The 21,755-nt window shown below is 29.2% G+C and overlaps 1 protein-coding gene across 1 annotated transcript in view; it reads left to right on the forward strand.

Moving 5' to 3' along the window:
• The window catches only part of LOC118181986 (uncharacterized), a 111,384-nt gene that overhangs the window by 69,084 nt on the left and 20,545 nt on the right, over positions 1-21,755 (forward strand). The window contains exons 14-17 of the mRNA XM_085819151.1: positions 3,641-4,192; positions 6,848-7,640; positions 14,077-14,207; positions 18,409-18,519. Coding sequence (XP_085675277.1) covers positions 3,641-4,192; positions 6,848-7,640; positions 14,077-14,207; positions 18,409-18,519 — 1,587 coding nt within the window. The remainder of the gene's footprint in view (positions 1-3,640; positions 4,193-6,847; positions 7,641-14,076; positions 14,208-18,408; positions 18,520-21,755) is intronic.

Consider the following 21,755-nt stretch of genomic DNA (forward strand, 5'->3'; position numbering starts at 1 on the left):
CCAAATCTTGAATTTCGAATTTGTTTTATTATCTATTTTACATTTTTAAAATTTTCATGAATTTTTGATTAAGAAACTTAATGATTTCAAAGTCAGCAATGGCAATACACTGTACGGAGTAAAATATTTTTTTTTATCTCCGGCACACAAGACTGTCTATCGGAAATTCTAAAGATATGCTGTTTTTAAATATTTTTAACCCAAATGCTTTCAAAATATGTATGTATGTGTAAAGAAAAAACATCTCTTTGGAACGTAATATAAAATTTGAAAGATTTCAAATTCCCCTCCCTTTATTCCAAATCTAATTAATACTGTAAAAGGTATTTAAAAATAATATTTTATGATTTCCTATTCTTAAAGATAAATCTGATACTAAGTGTAAGGAATCAAAGGAATTCTGTTTTAATGCTTTTCTGTCATGGAGAAATCTTCGGTTACTTTTTGAATCATATAAAGCCCTGCCTTCCCCATTAGATGAAATGTTACATTACAGTTTAATTTTTTTACATTTTTAAAAAATTTTAAGCGTAATCAAAAAAAAAAAAAAAAAAAAAAAAAAAACTTAGTAGTATTCTTTTCAGTACAGAATGGAAGATTTATTTTGGGAGAGGATTTTGACTAATCTACAACCTTCCCAAAAGTGTGTAGTTTTCATCTCTGGTGTAATTTATTTAATAAGTGTAATCAAACTTGGAAAGTACATTAGAATAAAGAAAAGTGTATCATATGTCATTCCATTTCAGTAAATAAAAATAAAAAATAAAATAAAAATAATAAAAAAAAAAAAAAAAAAAAAAAAACTGAAAAAGAAATGATTTAAGCCATATTTTTTACAGTAATTTGGTTGATGTGATGCTTTAATTGGTTGTAATGTATAACTTTAAATAAGTGAATTAAAAATTTTCTGAGACATTCAGAAAATTATAGCAATAATTATGCAAAATTTGGTAGGTTTTCTTAATTCTTCAAATAGGTATGTGGTTCTGATAGAAGGTTTATAGGTGCATGGTGTCTAATATAATTAAATAGGTACATGGTTCCATTCATTCAAGGAATTGTGAAGGATAATACAGTATTTTCAGGTTGCTTGAAAGTACTTGGAAAACAAATAACTCTACATTAGTATGCATTGAAAAAACTAGGAGTTTATTGAATTTTTTGTCCCTGTAGAGCAAAGGTATTGTGTGAAAATGATGAAAATTGTATTTTGTCATCTTCAAATTAAGAGTCAAACATCGTTGAATAACTTTACATTAGAAAAAAATATGATGCTTCTAATCTTTCTAGAAATCAAAATATGATGCTTCTAATTATGTAAGAAATTTTTAGATTTTATTGATGAAGCAAAGGAATATATAAAGCAAGAGTAGTGAGTTAGAAAGAAAAAATTTCAGAGGATTAAGATGAAGCAAAGAAGCTTTCAGAAAACCTATTTCATTAATCTGCTGATATCAAAAATATATTTCTTTGCCAGAAGGTGCTAATAGCACGTTATCACCATATACAGTAAATGCACAAGTACCTAATGTTCCTTTATAACTTGTATGTTACATATATCTTTAAAATACTTTTTATACTCATCACGTTATGGTTTCAAAGTTCTAAGAGGAAAATTTTATACTGTAATCTGAGAAATGAATTTGAAGTTAATATTACATGCCCATGCTTACAGGTTTTTGGCTCATTAATAAGTTTCTGTATACTTTTCTCCCTTTTGTTTACTTGTACTTCGGTAACAGTTTTGGAGGACCTCCATGCATTAGATTCAGCCTCATTTAATATATTTTTGAATGTATGGTTACTCATTAGTTCCTGATTTGAAGACCAAATAATGATGCCCTCTTTAACATTTGGGAATTTTGCTTTTAAAAACTGAAAATAAACTGCCATTTTATCCAAAAAAATTTTTCAAATCTCTTTAATTTCAAATCTCTTTTTTAGAGGTGCTGAATGCATTTTCAGAAAGCACACTGAAGACATGTATGTGTGTATGAAAATATGTATGTATGTATGTGTATTATGCATGAAGAAGTGCATTTTTAAGCTCTAAATTTAAGACTTTGCTATTTGGCCAGAATATTTTAATGTGATATTACTTTTTTGTGTTCACACAAAAGACATTTGTATTTTATATATCCAAATCATAGTGTATAGAATAGATCTATTAAGTTCTGGTGAAATTTTGGATCTTTTCAGGAGATATTATTGAATTTCAATGCTAGTATCTCAGCATGAACCTTTTTGATTAAAGTTTATAAACAAGATTATTTAAGCCTGGTTGACTTAATACTTTGTATGTTACAGTTGTTGATCAGTATAAATTATGAAACTTAGAAAGTGGTTAAAAAGAAAAACTAACTCTGAGACAGAAGAAAAGTACAGTGAATATGAGTTTTCAGCATAATACCTAAACTGCCCATTTTTTCCTGTGAGCTGCAATTTAACCCTTTTGTCCCTGAATCTGATTCACTTAGTTTTTCAGCTTTTTGTTGTTTTTGCATCAATGTGCAAACCATTTTAGAGCAAAAATAAAAATCTTAATTACAAAGTTAATGGTACACATATGCACTGGTAATAATATCGGTTGGTACATATATATACCAGATAAACAAAAAAGATAAATATTTTTTAAACTCTAAGTAGTTCATAAATACCTGATATTCTATTTCTTTTCTAAACATTTAAATATCACAGAATAAAATTATGTATAAAATCAAGTTTATTCTTGCACAAATTTAATATAAAATGTATAATATAACACAGGTGCTCACTAACAAACATAACATTACATTTAGTGAAATCCGCATGGTACATTAGGGGGATGTCATGGTACTTAAAATACTATTGTGGTACACTTTTCATTTAGTTATAATGTTAAATATGTCCTGCAGGTAGTTTTAAATATCAGTAGTACACATGCGTACTGTTCAGGACAAAAGGGTTAAACAGCTCTGCTAATTATAAAATTCTGCAATTTTCAATGTTTGGCAGTTTAAATCATGGAAGAAAAATTTAATGAGATTTCTTTTATTAATATATATAATATTGGGGGAGGGAATTCCTCGAGAAATAATAATAGCCATTTTGAAGAAATTTTGAAACCTTTGAACTCTGCAAAATTCTTGCTAAGTGCTTATGTATTTAAAAAATTAATTGTATGATGAAAATTATATAAAAATATACTGAGAGATTACTGAAATATTATAGCAAACATAATTAATTATGGAAATGTATGTTTGAAAATCAATATATAAAAGTCAGTGAAAAAACATTTCTAGAAAAATGCATGCATACTAAAAAATAAGCTCAGAGTATAGAATGTTGTACTTGTTAGAATTAGTATCCTTTTAAAAAATTGTGTATTTAAAAAATGCCATTATAAAATTTTTAATCATTTTTTAGTTACATTATTATGCATTCATAAGAATAGAAGCCTGTGCACAAGTTGCTTAATGTATGACCAGTTTTAAATTTGATCATTTTCTCATATTTTTTGTACTGTGAGTTTTTTCCAGTTGTAAATTTTGCAATTTGTCTTCTCATAATGCTTTGTTTAAATTTAAAGCTGCAGTTAAAATTTTCATATTGTGTATTTCTAGCCTTAAAGCTCTTAGTATATTGCGATTTTTAATTTTAGGAAAATTTAGAAACTCATCATGAAGAAAGCCTTAAGTGCATGAAGGATAAGTTGGAAAATGCTGAAAAGAACTACAGAACTCAAATGGAGGAAATGAAACTGAAATTTTTCCAGCTTGAAAAAGAAAAGTCAGCTGTAGAAGATAAAAATAAAGAGCTTGTAAGTATACAAACTAAATTTTCTGAACTTAAAGCAACAGAAAATGATTTGAAATCAAAATTAAAATCTAAGGAGGAAGAACTGAATGTTTTGCAACAAAGATTTGAAACAGTAAACAAAGAACAAGTGGAAAAAATTCATAGTTTTCTGGAATCTATGAAAGACAAAGAAAACATGATAGTCAAGTTAAAGACTAATCTTGAGCTGATAACAAAAGAAAATTCTGAAAAAATTGATGATTTGAATAAAAGAATTAAAATTTTAGAAGAAGAGCGTGAGCAGTTGATGTTGCAAGCTCAAGAACGTGTTTCAAATACTGAAGCAAAATGTCGAGAGGATATTAGAGCATTACAGGAAGCCAATAACAGGTTACTTTCAGAAAATAAAGAACTTGTAAGTGTAAATTTTTTCTTTGGTTTAAATTTTTGGTGTTAGTGTAAGTTTGTTTCTAAATGTGTTCACACATTAAATGAAATTCATTATCTATTCCTAGTTAGTTGCATCGTAAAATTAGTGCAGTTCTTTTTTATTTCATTGTATAAAACTTAATATTGCCATGTTGTACAGAAATGCATACATGTACTTAGCTATTTTCATGATTACTAGGATTTTACTACAATTATAATGTTAAGCAAAGATATATAAGCATATATTATGTCTTGAAATTTGATATGTATCAAGAGAAGAAATGTGATTAATTTTTTTGTACTTTTCAGTTAAGTTTTTATATTTACTTTTAACACTTTCGCATCCAATCCGCCCCAGGTGGCCCTACATTGAAACAACCAAAACCACTCGAAAATGGCCGAGATTGTAATCCTATTTTCTTCCCTCCCTGAAGGTATGCAGTAACAAATGCAATTTCCCTGAATGCATTGATCAGTTTACTGCAGACAGCTTGTCCTAAGAGGTTTCTTATCTTTTAGTTGATCGTGACATTTCGTTGTTTCTTTTGTGCTACAGTGTGCTTTTAAGCTTTAAACAGCAATAAAAGTGCAGTTTAAAAATTTAAGGATTATATTTATTTTTAAACAATTTATTCCTTCCTATAAAAATAATGGAAGTAAACAAAATCTCAGTCGTGATCATAACAAAGCCAGAAAGGCTTGTTGGTCTGACCTACAGAATAGTTTTATAAAGAACAGGGTCAAAAGCTAGTGGAATCTTTGTTAAAAGAAAAGTACAAAGGATGTCATTGGAAATCTTCACACCTATTTTCTGTGTTAATGGACGGGGAGGGGAGGAAATTGCTGTGAAAATGGAAAACTATTTCGGATGGTTCAGTATTTTGAGGATACAGGTTAGCAAAACCAATATTCTGTCAAGATTTTTGCTTATTATGAATGCAGAGAATAGTGGCAATAACTATATAAATTGATAATGATAAGAGAAAAGGAATAAATTATATATGTAATAAAAATTTTTGAATAAGCTTTAAGAAATTATTTCATAGTATTTTAATGGTATATGTTAAATGTTTTATTGTTTGTACATAATTCAAGTGAAAATTTTTTTATTGTCTGTTCTTCAGTCATGGTCATTTTGTTTCTGATTTTAAAAAACATGAATTTTTTTAAAAAAGCTAGTAAGAGTATATATATCGTATTTGGATCTTCATTTTCATTACATGCTAATGCATGTACAAGAGCTATACTCGTAGAGAAATGTCTTAGCGGTATTTTGAGATAGAATTGTATCTCAAGTATAAAATCAATTCTATTAATTTTGGTAATATTGCTACAGCAAATAGTTTAAAAATTAGTGCACTGTTATAATTGTCATTGTTTAGGTGTCTAAAACTTTCATGAATTTTTAAAACATATATATTTTGATTTGGAAGCTCTTTTAAAATTATTTTTTACCATTGCTGCCCTAAAACACTGTTGCCATAACCTTGTAAGCTGATTATTGTCTTTTTTAATTGCATTTTCATGGAAGATACATATGTTGCGACTCCTCTGGCTGCTGCTTAAGTTCAGGAGTCATACAAAAACATGAATCTCATCTCTGATTACAGTAGGCCTCATCAGTTCATTACCTTCTTTATGATATTGGGTAAAAAATTTAAAAGCACTGTCATTATTTTATATTATTCTGTAAGCATTTATGAAATCCTATTATTCTGTAAGCATTTATGAAATCCATTGAAAGCACAATTTCTTGTAGCACAATTTCATGTCTGTGAAACATGGAAAATTTACTGATAGTATGGAAATAGTAAATTGTCTGTTTTCATAAAATATGACATCCATCCACCAAAATTGTGAGCAATCAATGGTGGCTTGCTCTAATGTGTATCATCATGCACATTCTCTTGGTAACCTCTTTAACAGTCTCATTCATTTACAAACTGTACTGTTACTCATAGCATTCAGACCATATACTAGTGTTATTTCTTGTGGTCAAGAATCAAGTAATGGACTGTTATTTCACAGGTGGCAAGACATTTGATCTTAAATATTTCCATCTTGTAATATAATGCTTATGTTGCTGACAGAATTAAAAATGCCATCTGTTTGTATGCAGGGAATGCCATCAGAAATTGCACATGTGCAAAATTACAGATGTGAACAGACTTAAAAAAGATATTGCCAGATGGTCTTTACTGATAAATGTTGATTATCCTATGTGTAAATGGTGTTCCTGTTTGTATAGATTGGCTATCCTCTTGTGAGGTTGAAGTTTTACATGACACCTTTGCAGCCATCTGTCAGAAAGCTATTTTTAATCATATGATGATAGCATCTAGAGCAATATACTTCAAATATCAATGGATGGGCTATTAAAAAAGTGTTCTTTCATAAATTATAAATATCCTAAAACTTTTCTGGTATTTTAGTAGTATGTATAGATCTGTTACAGAAGAAATAATTTTCCAATTTTTATATGCAGGGTTCGTAATTACTGATGCCTTAGACATAATTTTATTTATAATATGTATGAATTAATTATTCACAGAATTGAGTAGTTGCTAGGCACAAAGTAACTAATATTTTTGTATCATTATTTTTTATTAGATAATTTTTTTATAATTATTTTTCTTTCCAGGAAAAACTGAAAGTTAAAATTGGACTTTTAAATAACCAGTTAGATGAAAGTCTTCTTGTAGCTGAAGCTAATCAAGCTGCTGCTTCTAAAGAAATAGCAGAACTAAAAGAGCAGCTTGCAATGGCTCAGGAAAAGGTATGCAGCATTGAGAAAGAAAAATCCAGTTTTGAAACACAATTGTCTGAGAATTTACAGAAGCTTCAAACTGAGAATAAAATTCTGTTGTCAAAGACTGATAATGTAGAGCAACTTAAAGCAGAAAAAGAGGAACTGAATGAAAAGTTAAAATTTGTTGAAAAACAAGTAACGTATTTAAAACAGTTGGAAGAAGAGAAAAAATGTCTGAAAGAAGAAAAAGAAAGTATAATAGAAGAATTAAAATTAATAAAATCTGTACAGGAAGAAGTTTTTACTTTGCAAGAAAAAGTAAATTCCTTTCAACTAAATGAGAATCTGCTTAAAACAGAAATTGAAAACTTAAAAGCTAATAAAGAAAAGTTGATGTCTGAACTATCTGTTATCAAAGATTCTTTAAACAGTGAAAAAGAGTCTTTTAAGTATGAAAAGGAAAAGTTGCTGAAACGTATTAGCTTGTTGGAAAATTTTGACTCTTCAGATTCAGAAAATGCTGCATTAAAAGATTATATTGCTATGATTAAAGGGGATTATGAAACAGCATTGAAAGCAAAAGAAACTGAGATGGAAAGTAAATTAAAACAGCTTGTTAAAGACTTTTGTGTTCAGATGGATATAAAGGATAAAGACTGTGATCAAATGATTTCAGAAATGATTGGTAAGCATGTGCTCATTAATTTTAGTTTCACTAATATCTCCAATCCCTTTTTTTTTTTTTTTTTTTTTTTGACAAGGGGTGTAATTTTATTATTTTGCATTGATTATTGGTTTGGTAGTCAAGTTTTCACCTCCTCTTTTTTCAAACAGTAAAAAATATAAGTGTAAATTGTCTAAGAAAGACCAGAATGTAATATTTTTTGTCACATAAAAAGAAATAATTTTATAATGCTTTTTTTAAGTCAATGGTGTAATTACCTTCATAATCAATGACTTTTTTCCCACCTATTGGCCAGATTATCAATTCCAGGTCTGTTGAACAAAGATGGGTTTTTGTTTTTAAAAAACAGAAATTCCATTTTTAGTTTCTTCTACATTTAAATTTTTTGGGGGGGGTCAAGGAATGTTGCAATTACTTGAAGAAAAATCAGAAAGTGTGGTGTTGTAGTGTTTATGTTAATTAACACATTATCTTATGATTTGAATCTATGCTGTCATTTCTTCTTTTTGCTGACTATCACCAGAATACAATTAAATTAAGAATATTTACGTTGGAGTTTTTGAAAGTATTGCAGACAGACCTTTTGGTAATGATACTTTTGATTGTACTTTTCTATCACCCAATTCTGCTACATTAATTATCTGGCGTTTTCCATTTTGCTAGCCGAAGTTGAATTACACATATAGAATATGAACCAGTGCTTAGTTAGGCCATTGGTATTTTAGTCTGTTGCTATGAACCACTTAAATTTGTGCATTAAACTTTTATTATTATAAACTTATTTTATATTTGTGCATAAAACTTAAATTATCTAATATTTGCAAGTAGCTGAGTTTTAATTTTAAGTGCAATTTTTGCAGTTATTAAGTTCAGGTATTTAATAAAAAGATTGTTTAAAAATTTCCTAGGGTTCCAGTGTAATTTTGCAGAAGAGTTTAAGTTAAATTTACAGAGAGAGAGTAACTTTACAATGTCAGGCAAATAAAGTAGAAGGGTCAGGCAAATAAGAAAAGAAACTGAGATAGAAAGTAAATTAAAACAGCTTGTTAAAGACTTTTGTGTTCAGATGGATATAAAGGATAAAGACTGTGATCAAATGATTTCAGAAATGATTGGTAAGCATGTGCTCATTAATTTTAGTTTCACTAATATCTCCAATCCTTTTCCAACTTCCATTTTAATTCTTTGATTTTATCCAGAAGCTTTCTTCCTGAAGCAGAATGTAGTCTTACAGTGTCATGCAGCAGAAGAGTACCTTTTGTGTTAACAGTAGTTGGATACTTTTCAATCAAAGCTTTACTTAATCTAATTATTGGCAATAAAGGTCTGTAGTTACAGTTTGACATGGTTCGCAGAACGTGTTATGGCTTTGGCGTAACTAATGGAGTTTGATTGGGAGAGAATCATTAATTTTATGTTTGGGATTGCCATTTTGCATCTCCAGTCACGACGGCATTAAGAAATGTTTTTGTGTTAAGTCGTTGGAGCAACAAATTACAGGTGGTAGAATGATTTGTTTTTCCATTTGTTTAGTGTATGAGAAATCCAACCACTTTCTTGATTGATTAGCCAAAATATTTCAAGTTTATCCAGTAGCTCTTCAATTGTTTGACAAAGATGTTCTTCCACAACTGTCCATAAGACATTATTATCAATATACAATGAGCTTCTTGAACTAGAGAGTCACAAAGACCAAAATTCGCCAACTTGAACCTAGCAAAGAACCTTTGCCATTTATGGATATCCAGTGCAGCTATATGATTATCACAAGGTATTTGCGTATTAGTGAGTCACTTTGGCAGATTTTTTTTTCTTTAGAAGATTAAGAAGGATTTATACTTGAAAAAACATATTTATTCCATACTTAAATATTTTGCATTTTAATTTGGTAATTATTTCAAAAATCAAAATACTAGAATTACTTCTGTTGCAGATAAATTCCACAAGTGTACATTTTAAAATTGAACTGAAAATTTATATTAAAAAAAATTGTGTGTGGAAATGGGAGGAGGAAAATCACCCAAAAATGGTATCCATGCTTATTCAAACTGAAGAAGTGTTATGTGTGGTTGGCCAGAGTACGGCGCATTCTGAAAATTTGGTGACTTTGACTGAGGTACCTATCAGTAATGTATAAAAACTGATCACAAGTTTTTTTTTTTTTTTTTTTTTTTTTTTTTTTTTAAATTTGTGAAACCCGAATATCATGCAAAGCCAATTATGCACCTCATTTGGTTTTTGACTTGACATTTCAAACTGGGGTGTTATAAAAATGAAGTTAACATGTAAATGAAACAAAGTAAATGCCATGATTTTGGAATATGTTTTCAAATGATTAGCATTAAACAAATATTGATATTCGCAAATATGGCATTTTCCGTTTTGAATTTGTAGATATCTCTTTAAATAACTGCTTCAAATGAGCAGGAAGGTTTTAACAATTTATTTTAACTAATAATGAAATACAACAAAATAAATAGCTGAAAATAACTCAAGGAGAATGTAGAGAAAAGGCAAATCCTTCTTAACTCATGAGAAATATAATAAATTCCAGATGTCATGAGTAACTCAAACAACCTGAGTCACACAATTAAACTTTCTTTGAACTGCAGGTTTTCTGAGAACTGATGATTGAATCTTGGCATCTGAGCTTTATTTATATGGTGGTGGATGGGCTTCAGGGAGCTTTAGGAAAATTTTTACCTAGAACTCCCAAAATGCATTTTCCTGAAACTTCCAGAAAGTTAGCAAGTTGGTGAGAAGTTGCCAGATGTTACCAATATGACAACAAAAATTGTCACTAGGCCTGTCAGGAGCTTCTGCCTATATCTCATCTTTTGATTCAGATATTTTCATGCTTAAACATTATTGGATTCAGAATCATAAGATCTGCAGTTTTACACAAAAAATAAGCACTTATACATAAAACATGTGCCACAAATTACACCAAAATAAACCCTAAAATTATTACTCTGAATGTAAAAATTAAACACATAAATAAATTAAACAGTGCTTTATATTTCAGCAATCACAAAAATACAACAGTATACATATTTTTCTCTGTCATGTGTGTGATATATACTCGCACACATGTACATGACAACAAAAAATATCAGTGTGTAGACATTGATATATTTTATTGTCATATATATACACACACACATATATAAACCTCACAGTGGTTTTAGATACATACATTGATGCATTTAAATGTACATACACACGCACATATATATGCAGATATAATTTTATTATTAACAAACTATTTAATAATATGAATTCTTTTAGTGTGATGATCTTTCTTCTTGCTTTCAATTGCTTAATTACCACTTTGATAAAAATTTGTTTTCCTTCAAAGAATTCTGCAAGGCTGGCATGCATTTCCTAAAAGTTAAATGATCCCCCCCCATTAAATTAGTTAATCATCCCCCATCATTATCAGTTATTACAGTGATTAAAGCAGGTGGTAGTTTAATATCAGTATAATGGTTTTCACAAGAATTTCCCTTACTAATTTAATTTTTATATCATTTGAAGAGCTACGTGAATTTAAGCTTATCCTAATAGAAGACAATTCCCTTGGAAATTGGTAATGTTAGTCCTTTGCTTAATCAGTTGCAGAGATTGTGTAATATCTGATAGTTATATTAAGGTGGATTCCATTCTTCTCCTGGGGGGGAAGTAAAATGCCTCTTTCATTTATTCTTTTTTTTTTTTTTTTGAAAATAAATTCTTCATTTAGTGTTGTGATTGAATAAAATAGTTCAGAAGGAATATTCCTTTAGAATGTCTTTGAAAAACATGGTAGGAACTTTAGATATAAATATGCTTTTGTGATTATTTAACTGTATTTAATCCCTAATTACCTGACTTTTAATGGGCCCATGTCTTTTTCTCATTAAGTTTTTATCATAATTCATTGGTCACAAATAATTACTGATGAAACTCCTCTAAAAACAATAATTGATCATTTAATTTTCTTCCCTACAGTATATCAAATTTGAAAACCATGTGTAATTGGCACAGTTGATCAGAAACATACTCAGTCTGGAATTTGTTGCAAGATATGATGGGAGATGTTCGTCACCTAACTGTTACAGAATGTCATTATCTTACTTTAATCTGCCATATCTGGTTTTATTGCTCATATCAAAACCTATGGAATGTAGTTTTCTAAACAATTTTTAGTACATTGCCATTATCTGGACTGCATGAAACAACAACAAAAATATATGCTCAAAAGTGCAAAATGTAACAAATGCACCCATTTAACCATATATAAATTTATATAGTTCTACATTTTTAAGTCACAATTGAAGTACTGGTTTAATTTTTGAATTCTGTTTTGTTAATGCTATGGATCTAACAATTTTGGAATTGCCCAATGTCAAAAAGTCTGCAGTAGAATTTTTTAAAGAAAAGTTAGTGTTCATAATAGGAAATTTTGCTCAAAGAACGAAATCAGGTTGTGTTGTATCAATAATTCAGCAGCAAAATGGTTCTGCATGAAAGAAACTTGTAATGAGAAGAAATTAGGAATTCAAAATTGTTTTGAAAGATTTAAAAGCCTGTTTCTTACAGCTGTGAGATTCATCTGTTTTTGTTGTCAGCAGATGACATCTACTGACATTTGTGAGCTTTATCTGAAGATGTATCTATATGTATGTCTATATCTGAAGATGTATCTATATGTATGTCTATATCTGAAGATGTGTCTATATGTATGTGTATATCTGAAGATGAAGTACAATACAACTGTAGACTGGAACAGGTAGATGCATGAGGTGTGTGTCACAGCTCTGATTGCTCGGTGTTAGTTGAAATTCGACAGATATGACAAGATTATTAAAGTGGATGAAAGTCTTTTCATCCATAGAAAGAACAACACTGTAGGTATTCTGATGCCACAGTGAGTTTTCAGCAGATTGTGCAGAGAATGAAATGAATTGTTTTTTTGTCACTGTTCCAAATTAACCATCAAAAACTTTATTAAATGCCATAAAGGAAATTATTGCAGAAGAGAGCATTGGTTTATTTATACTGATTTATACTCTGAGATGCTAACTTTGAGCATTTTGCTGTCAACCACAAATATAATTTTGTAAACCCCATAAGTGGGTATCATATACAAGAGTGGCTGTGAGGTAGTGCTGAATGGTGTAGTAAATGCCATTGGGGTACTGCTCAATAGCTAACTTTAATTCCTATTTGTCAGAATTTATGTGCAGATGTTTATACATAAAAATTGAAATTTTGTCTGCAGTGTTGGAAGACATAAAAAATTTTGTGCTTCCCATTTAATTTCAGTTTTATCCGCCTAATTTTTTTTTTTTTTTTTTTTTTTTTGGTATTGATTGCTGTAAAAAAAAAATTTAACATATGAAATTAACCTTTCATCTAAATTAAAATAATGTTTTTACATTTGTTATTTACTCCTATGTTTCTTTCCTTGCATTAAGGTTACCCTAATTATTTTTGGCATCAACAATAGTTTGGCAAATTGTTACAGTCTGGATAATGGAATTGTACCAGTTTTTCTCATAAAAGTTATCATAATTATATGATGCTTTATTCATTCTCTCCTCCTCCCCCCCTCTCTCTCTTTTATATTGTGATATTAAGACCATTTTTAATGAATAGCACACTTTTTCACTAATCTTTTCACTTTAAAAATTAAATCATTTCATAATTCCTTTTTCTTTGTGATAATTTGTCACTGTGATCTTTCTTCTTTTTTTATGATTCCTCCCTTTCCCCTTTTTCTGTACAAGTGGAGATTATTTTCATTATGAATAAATTACGTATATATTTCTATGTAATGTATTTGTAAGTAACTGCCTCCACTTAGCTTGCTTGTAAAATCTGTTAAAGAGGTAGTAAAAACTTTAGCTCAGTATGATGATGTTTAATATCAAACTAAACTTCACTTACTTTTACTTCATCAATTTAATATGTCAAAATTGAAATTACTCTTCCCAACCCAGTGTTAAAGAATGGGTTTAGAGAATATTACTTGCTTCTAGCGAATATTTTCTGCCCATGCAGTTGGCATAAGTGTTGTGCTGCTTATAATTTATTCTACCTTGAATGCTGTCTATCATAGAAATTTAAGTTAAGCTATATGTGTTCTTAGTATTGCAATTTTAATAGCCAGTTTTGTGATTGCAAGTATTCATTATTTTATTTGAAATAAAGATTTAATTTTTGTATGCATATATATGCATATGATAATACACTGTACTTTTTGTTAATAAATGGAAAAATCTTTTTTTGGGGGGGGGTCCAAAAACATTGTTAAGTAAATAATTAATTTTGTTATATGTTGAATATTTGTGTAGAAATTTCTATTTTTAAATGAAGATATTTGTATTTAATAACATTGTGAATAACCATTGTGATCATATGAAAAATAATTTTCTGTACTTGTGTTTTTTAGAGAAAAGTCAAAATCTGGAGGAGAGACTGCAAAAAGAATATAGGAATGAAATAGCTGCTTTAAAACAAGATATGTTTGAAAAAGCTTGTGCCTTAGAAGAGATGCGAGAATCTTATGAAGAAGCTTTACATGTGTGTATAGATGTTTTTGCATCACCTTTTTGTGTGTGTATGTGTATACAATATTTCATAAATTTTGTCTTTTTCAATTTGTACATAATCATTTGGGAATACTTATTTTAACTAATAATATCATTTTACTTAAAACTGAAGAGAGTAATAATGTGCAGTTATTTACTAATTAATTAGGTTGGAGATTAACCAGGTCTTGCTTTAAAAAAAAGTTAAGTTTGCTAATTTCAGAATGGTAAAAAATTACTCTCTCAATTCATTAGAATAAAGCAAAATTTCTGTGGGAAATACAAAAAGGAAAAATAAATGCACAGGATAACAGCAGTAATAGCAGTTGATGCCACATTGATTAGGAGTTGCTTTTGTATGCAACACTATGTAATTTAATTGTATAGTATATAAATATTGTTAAATCATCTTTTAAAAATAAATTTCTAAATCATAAGAATAAATTTAGCATACAGTCATTAATTTTCTATTTTCCATTAAATTCCATTGAAATATAAGGCTATATATATAAATTATTCTCTTTGTTTTGAAGTATGTTATTCTTATTTTAAATACTGATTTAATTTGGATAACCAGGTAAAGTTATTTCCCAAATCAAAATGCTTAAAAATACAGGTAAATTGTTAATAATATTTTTTCTGTTAAATATCGGTATTTCTTGTTTCCTGTGTCTTTGTAACTGCTGACAGGCTAATCATGGACATTGTCCTCCATATTGTTGCTTGCACACAGGTTCATAATAGGTTGAATGCACATAGCTCTGATGATAGGTTGATAAAATTAATTTTTATCAAAAGAAGCATTTTTTTTTTTTTTTTTTCTGAGCAAGACGATGGGAGAAGGCCCAAAGACTTGCTGAAAGTTCGATAACATCGTTTTCTTGCATTTCCTTTAGAAGTTTTCCTCTCTCTTCCTGTTTAGCAATCAGTTGATGTCTTGGTTGTTACTTGATTGGGGGGATGATCTCTGGTATCAATTTTATTTTGACTCAAACTGGTTCGACCTATGTCAGAGGACGAGCGTGAGAAAATGCCTTGGAATCTTGAATAATATGTTCAGCAGCACTCCTCTCTTCATCATTTAGTTATGCATTCTGCAATAACTCTGATGTTAGACATTCTAAAGACATGGATTCTGGAGGATTACTGTTTCATCTAATGCATAATGTCTAAACATTTTCTTTTTCATCCTCAGTAAAATGAAATCAAAACTGTGCAGTTTGAAGGGATGTGGAGACAGAAATGCGTGTATAAATTATCATGTAAATATTCATCAATATTGAGGAAATATACATAGGGAGGTTACAAGAGCAGTATCTCAAGAACATAAATAATAACACCACTTATTTCAGCTTCAGAATTCAGCACATGCATGCCTTACATTGAAAAAATTAGATTTAATGAATCTCAGATTTTAAAGGAAGTGGATATTTGGTGCTACAATCTAGTAATAGAAATTTGCATTGTGCTAAGATTACCATATAAAACAGACAAAATTTTCAGACCAATCAGGAATTTTTAAAAATGTTTATTATTATAATTTTTTTTAATAAATTTTTAGAAGGGATAACTAAGGCTAAAGTCATTGTAAAAGGCTCTTATTTTAGAAACAGCTTTTCTCCCATTATCAGAACTAAGAGTTTGAAGCAGCCCAATGTACTTATTCAAGATTTACAAAAGGAATAAATGAAAAAGGGGCATGTTTAATTATAATAATCATAATTTTTGTATATTATGTAGTATATTCCCTGTTTTTGGATAAAATTTGTATTTTGTAATTTCAAGCCTGAAGGGGCAATTTGCTCAGAAGAGCTATTAATTTCGTTTTGGCATTTTGCTTTGATTTGCTGTAAATGGTGCTTCACTTTTCAAATTGTTGCCAACAAATATTATATTTAAATATGCTAAATTTGCCTGCATTATATTTAAAGCAATTAAATAATGAAGAATCTGCATGAATATATGTATGTTTCTCACACTTTGAAACAACAACAGTACCTAGAGACATCAAATTTTTAGTAACATAGTCCTCCAGTCGAATATGGATATCTGGAAGGCCAAATTTGGAATTTGCTTTATTATATGTTTCATATTTTGTAAAACTAATGAATTTTTGGATTAACAAACTCACCGAATTCAAAGCAAGCAATGGCAACACTGTTATTGGGGGGGGGGCATTTTTATCCCCAGTGCATGAGTGTGTCGGAAATTCTGGAGATATGCTCTTTTTAAATTATTTTTTGCTATTGCTGTTGAAGTGAATTTTATTGTTTAAGTATGAAGAACATGATATTAAATAAATGAAGGTGACACACAAAATGTTAAAAAAATGCCCCTTTGGGCTTAAAATCTGAAAGCTTTTAGATTTTTTAAAAATTAATTTAGAATGTAAAAAAGTGCTAATTTATTTTCGCATTTGCTTGAAGGCTGTTGGTGATTTATCAATTGACTAGCCTGGGAAAGTAGCTAAAAAGATATGTCTGATACTAGTGCTATGAAAATCTACAACTACTGTTTTTTGCATTTACTCTACACAGAAAAGTGATTTTTGTATGTAGGAAATGGAGCAAAATAAATTCTACTTTTATTTTTAAAAATCAGTGTTGCAGTTTGTGAAAAGGGAAATTTTTAAATTCTTCAAATAGAAAATAAATAATTCATATATAAACTTACAAATGCAGGTAGAAAATGAAGTTTTAATTATCAAAATTAACATCATGTGAATCAGTTTTGCACCTCCCAAAGAAAAAAAAAAAATTATGTTACTGGAATTTAAACTCCATTTTCTTATGATTAGGATATCTTTACCTTCTAATATACCCAAACTGAGATCTTTTGAATACTTTTTGCATAAGGATGAAACTTTTCGCTGCAACTATTGGCAACTACTATAAATATTTTAATTATACCTATTACTATAAATATTTTAATTCTATTATAGTCTAAGTGGATATTGTCATCAATTTGATGACTTCATTATCTGCGAATTATTTTGAAATTTATTTCACTGCAAACTTAATACAAAGTACAGTCAAAAGTCGTTAATTTGGACACCAACAATCCGGACCTCAAAGCTACAAACTTTCTGCATATGCGTCGTGTTGATGCATGCGCATAAGACCTTTACGGCTGCGAATATGCATGTGCGCGTGCGCAAAATACGTTTACGAATGCGCTCTTAATGTGTAACGGACGGTATAAGCTAAGCTAAAATTATCTAATTCAGTTAATGTTGCAGATTGTGTTGTTCCTTAATCTTCAAATTGGATTCGGCTTATTATTTTTTGCAGACAATTATAAAAGTAAGCTTGAACTTTCGATTATGTCAAATAGAATTTCTGATATATATTTACTAATATGTAAACGATCTACAAAGCCAAAATTTGTTTCGAAGTCCATTAAACAAAAAGTGGAATTGCTGCAAAAAATGGATAAAGGCATAGCCTTTGTTTATCTAAACTTTAACGTTTGTTTGTCTAAACTTTGTTTATTTTTAACGCCGAGGCGCGCAATGAATTGGAAGTTGATCTGTCAGCACTATCCTTATCTTCAGAGCAGATGTTTTTATTTTATTTGGCTTATAATTCCATACTAAGTGTAGTATTTCATCTCGATGTACTCCATCTTTGATATGATTTAAATCAAATTCCTCGTCATTATAATTCGCTTCCGATAGCGAAGACTTCGAAAACGAAAGAATTTCGATTGACAAATTAGTCGGTATTCTCGACACAGCAATTATAGGACTTGAACAGCGGAACTTTGTAGCTGAACAAGAAATTACGTCTGTTTATAGAATTAAAGAGAATGTATTATCACATAAAAAACGAAGCAACTTAAACAACTTACATTGAAAGAAATGATACATAAAGTAAACAAATAAATATTGAGCTCTTTTTTTTTTTTTTTTTTTTTTTTTTTTTGTAAATTTTGATACTTTTTAGATCATAATTGTTCTTTATTTCATAAGTTACGGTTTCATATTTTTAATTTCATAATTTCTGCAAGCCATCTTACCAGATTTAAACTGATGATCTATAATCCGGTATCTCCGAAGTCCCGACGAGTCTGAATTAACGACTTTTGACTATATATGTTTAATTTAAATTTAGTAGAGCTAAATAAAGTTAATAAGTATATTTAGTATATTTTCAGAATATTTTAATGTATTTAGTAATAAATATTTGTTTTAGGAAAAAGATGTAAAAATAAAAGAGTTAGAATTGGCCCTGAAAAATTTATCACCGAATTGTGGTAATGCATCTTCAGGTGATTGGGATGATACATGGGCTGTTCCTGAAGAGGTTAGTATTATATTGTTATTTGTCACTTGAAAGAAGGAGCGCTTTGCATTTTTGTATATGCTAGTTTGTGGTTTGTCTTTCTAATATTTATCATTTATGATGCATTTTCATGCATATCACATAAATTTAATATGCATGAGAATTTTTCTTTAGTTTTAACATCTGATTTCAGAGCTTGATTATTGTATATATTCCATTTAAAAGTTCAGAATAATAAGAATTTAGAATTTAAAGAATAATAATGTAATTAAGAGTTTATATAATGCATTCATTGATAAAAGCTATTTTTATTTAGTACAATTTATTTTTTAAATTGAAATCGTTAATCAGATAGAAATTTCATTTGAGGGTTTTATTCAATTTTATTGCAAACATAAAAACATTTAGGTTTAAAGGATTTAAAATTCTGTTTTTGTTAATGTACAGGATGTCTACAAAACATGTAGATAACCTTCATATTTTATTTACTAGAATAGAGAAGCTGATAAATTCATTTGTATTCAAACCGAAATGGTGACTCTGAAAATTTGTTTAATATAGTGTTGGTTAATACCAAATGATTTGTAAAACTAATCTTCTTGAAGGTTAATGTAGGATGTGGTCACCTGATATAAAATAGCTACCTCTTCTTTTGATAGTAACTCTAATATGATTTCTTCTTCAAAGTTTTATTAAATGTATTCGCTGTCTTCTCTAAAAGAAAAGAGATGTCTCTTATTTAATTTTAACACATAACTGTAATTTCCTGTGTATATTGTAATATTTTGCCATATGCATAAATAGAGACTGCTGTTTCAATGTTCTTTTATCATTTTGTAGCTGAAAGATTTCTGGCCATTTTAAAACTAGCCCCCCCCCCCCAAAAAAAAATCTTACAACAAAAGGCTTTTTAATTCCTGCTCCGGTGGATGTTATAAATAGAAAGTAAAGACAAAAGAAAGTGCATTCAATTTAAACACGATCTTTATATAATTACTTTTAAGAAATTCTTTTCTTTTAGGCTTCAAATATATGTTCAGTGCTTCTGAGTGTGGATAGTGAGACAGAATGAAATTCAAAGTATAAGTTTATGTGCTTTCATAATAGTATTATTACTGTAGATATTTGGTTTCACAGGAATAGTTTTTAGCTGTAGATCAAATTAACCCCGTATACCAAGGTATGAATATCCACAGACTTTAAAGATACAAAGTGCCACTGTGATTGGCCCCTGGCAAGCTTTTAGTTTGAAGAGAAAGTTTCAACAGTGGAATAGTCTGTTTATTGAAAATGGATATTAGGAGTTTTTAACTTCTTACCATTTTGCTAATACTTGGCTTAGTTCCATCATCACAGGAATGAAGAATGATATCTTCATCCCTGTGATGATGGTGTGATATTTATACAACCTTTTGCCAACTCAGATGAAAGAGAAAGAATCGCCTAAGCCTCAGAGGAAACAAAGATACACCAGTATAAAGTGATGATGTATACTTGATGAGATTTGCATAGCATAATTCTTAAGTGATTAGTGTGATTCTTTTAGGGGTATCAATATTGCTACCAAACTGTACCGCTAAGAATTGCAGTATGTCTGTGATAAGCTCTTTTAAAGGTGTCCCACTAGGCTGCTATTTAAAACTGGCTACTTAAAAATTATCTCAGCAAAATTTACTGAAGCCTAGACATGAAACTTTTGACTTATATGCTATATAAGCCGAGACCATGCATTAATAAACTGTTCCATGTTGTAGCTACTCAGCTGAATCCGTAAGAAGTGTGCATTCATTAAATGGAGCTGAGATAAAAAAGTAACATATTTTATTTTGTACAAAATAGATAGTTATGATATGAACTTTAATTTTCCAGAAGTTTTCCAACAAACAGCCCAGTATGCAGTATGTCATCTGCACTTATACAGAAAACATCTACCTGTTTTCATAGCTCCCCCAACCCTCCAAAAAAATTAACTCTGTGTCTTTTCAAAATAAAAGGACAAATTTATTCAATTTTTTATAGAATATTATTGATATTGTTGCATAGGGGAATTGTTATAGTTCTGTTATGGTTGGAATGGATTGTTTTAGAGTTAATGGTGGTAGTGTCTAACTGTGAAGCCATTATTAACCGCAATTTTATTTTACATAGTTCTGTAGTAAAGGAGAAGTTTTATTCTGTATATATTACAATAATGTATAGCAATTCATGTAAAGGATTTGGAACATTTTGCACTTATGTGCAGGGGTTTTCATGACTGCATGCTACAATGAACTTTTTAACTGAAACAGACATATCAGAGCTTTTACACCTTCCCTGTTCGCTGTGTCTTCCAGCTTGCATCTTTTTCTCCATCCCTTTATAATCTCTCCACATCTGCTATTAATAATCACTCTGATAGAAAAATTCTAATAGTTATATAACATTTAAAATTAAAACTTAATTAAAATGCATATTTTTGAGTTTGAATTTATTATTTTTATAATATTCGCATATGCATTTATTCTTGCATGTGTTACCTAAACAGCAGCTGAATGAAAAATTGTAAACTTCCACTTTATGATTTCTGTAATGAAGTCATTTAATTTTTTATTAAAGTGCTTTTATTTAATAATATTTTTAATTTTTAGTAAGTTTTTTAATATTTTAAAATCAGTGCATTAAACTTTTATTATAAGGATAATGTTTTTTAAGATTAAAAGTTTACCTATATATTCTGTAGTTGTTGGGTATCTAGAATGCACTTAATGTATAGGTTTATATTCCTTCAAAATAATGTTCAAGTTTTTTATGTGTTTTTTCCGTACTGTATACAATATGATAGGATGTCTAATACAGTCAAAGAATATCAAACCACCTTCAGTGAAGATTTTCTCATATTTTACTGGTATTCATTTTGGTTTGTACCCCATCTGTATTTTATTTGGCACTAGCGACCCACTCTGGCTTCGCATGGGTATAAAATATATAGCCTATGTCACTCACTGAAAAAATGATTAAAATCGATCCAGTAGTTTTGATTTATTCATTACTGCCTGTGGCCCGCACGCGTTAAATTTGGAGTAAAACAATTCCCCTTTCCCTATACCATGAAGATTTCCTGCTATCTTTGGAATATCTAAATTCATACACTACATTTTTACTTATTTACATTTTACATTTTTACCCATTTATTTTATTTTTACACCAATTAATATATTACAGAATGTCTTTATATACAACGTTCACAGCTTTCTTGTCATTAGACAATACAAACATGT

This window comes from Stegodyphus dumicola, chromosome 6, assembly GCF_044657685.1.
Source record: "Stegodyphus dumicola isolate Sdum_Otavi_A_Nest chromosome 6, ASM4465768v1".
Classification (NCBI taxonomy): Eukaryota; Metazoa; Arthropoda; class Arachnida; order Araneae; family Eresidae; genus Stegodyphus; species Stegodyphus dumicola.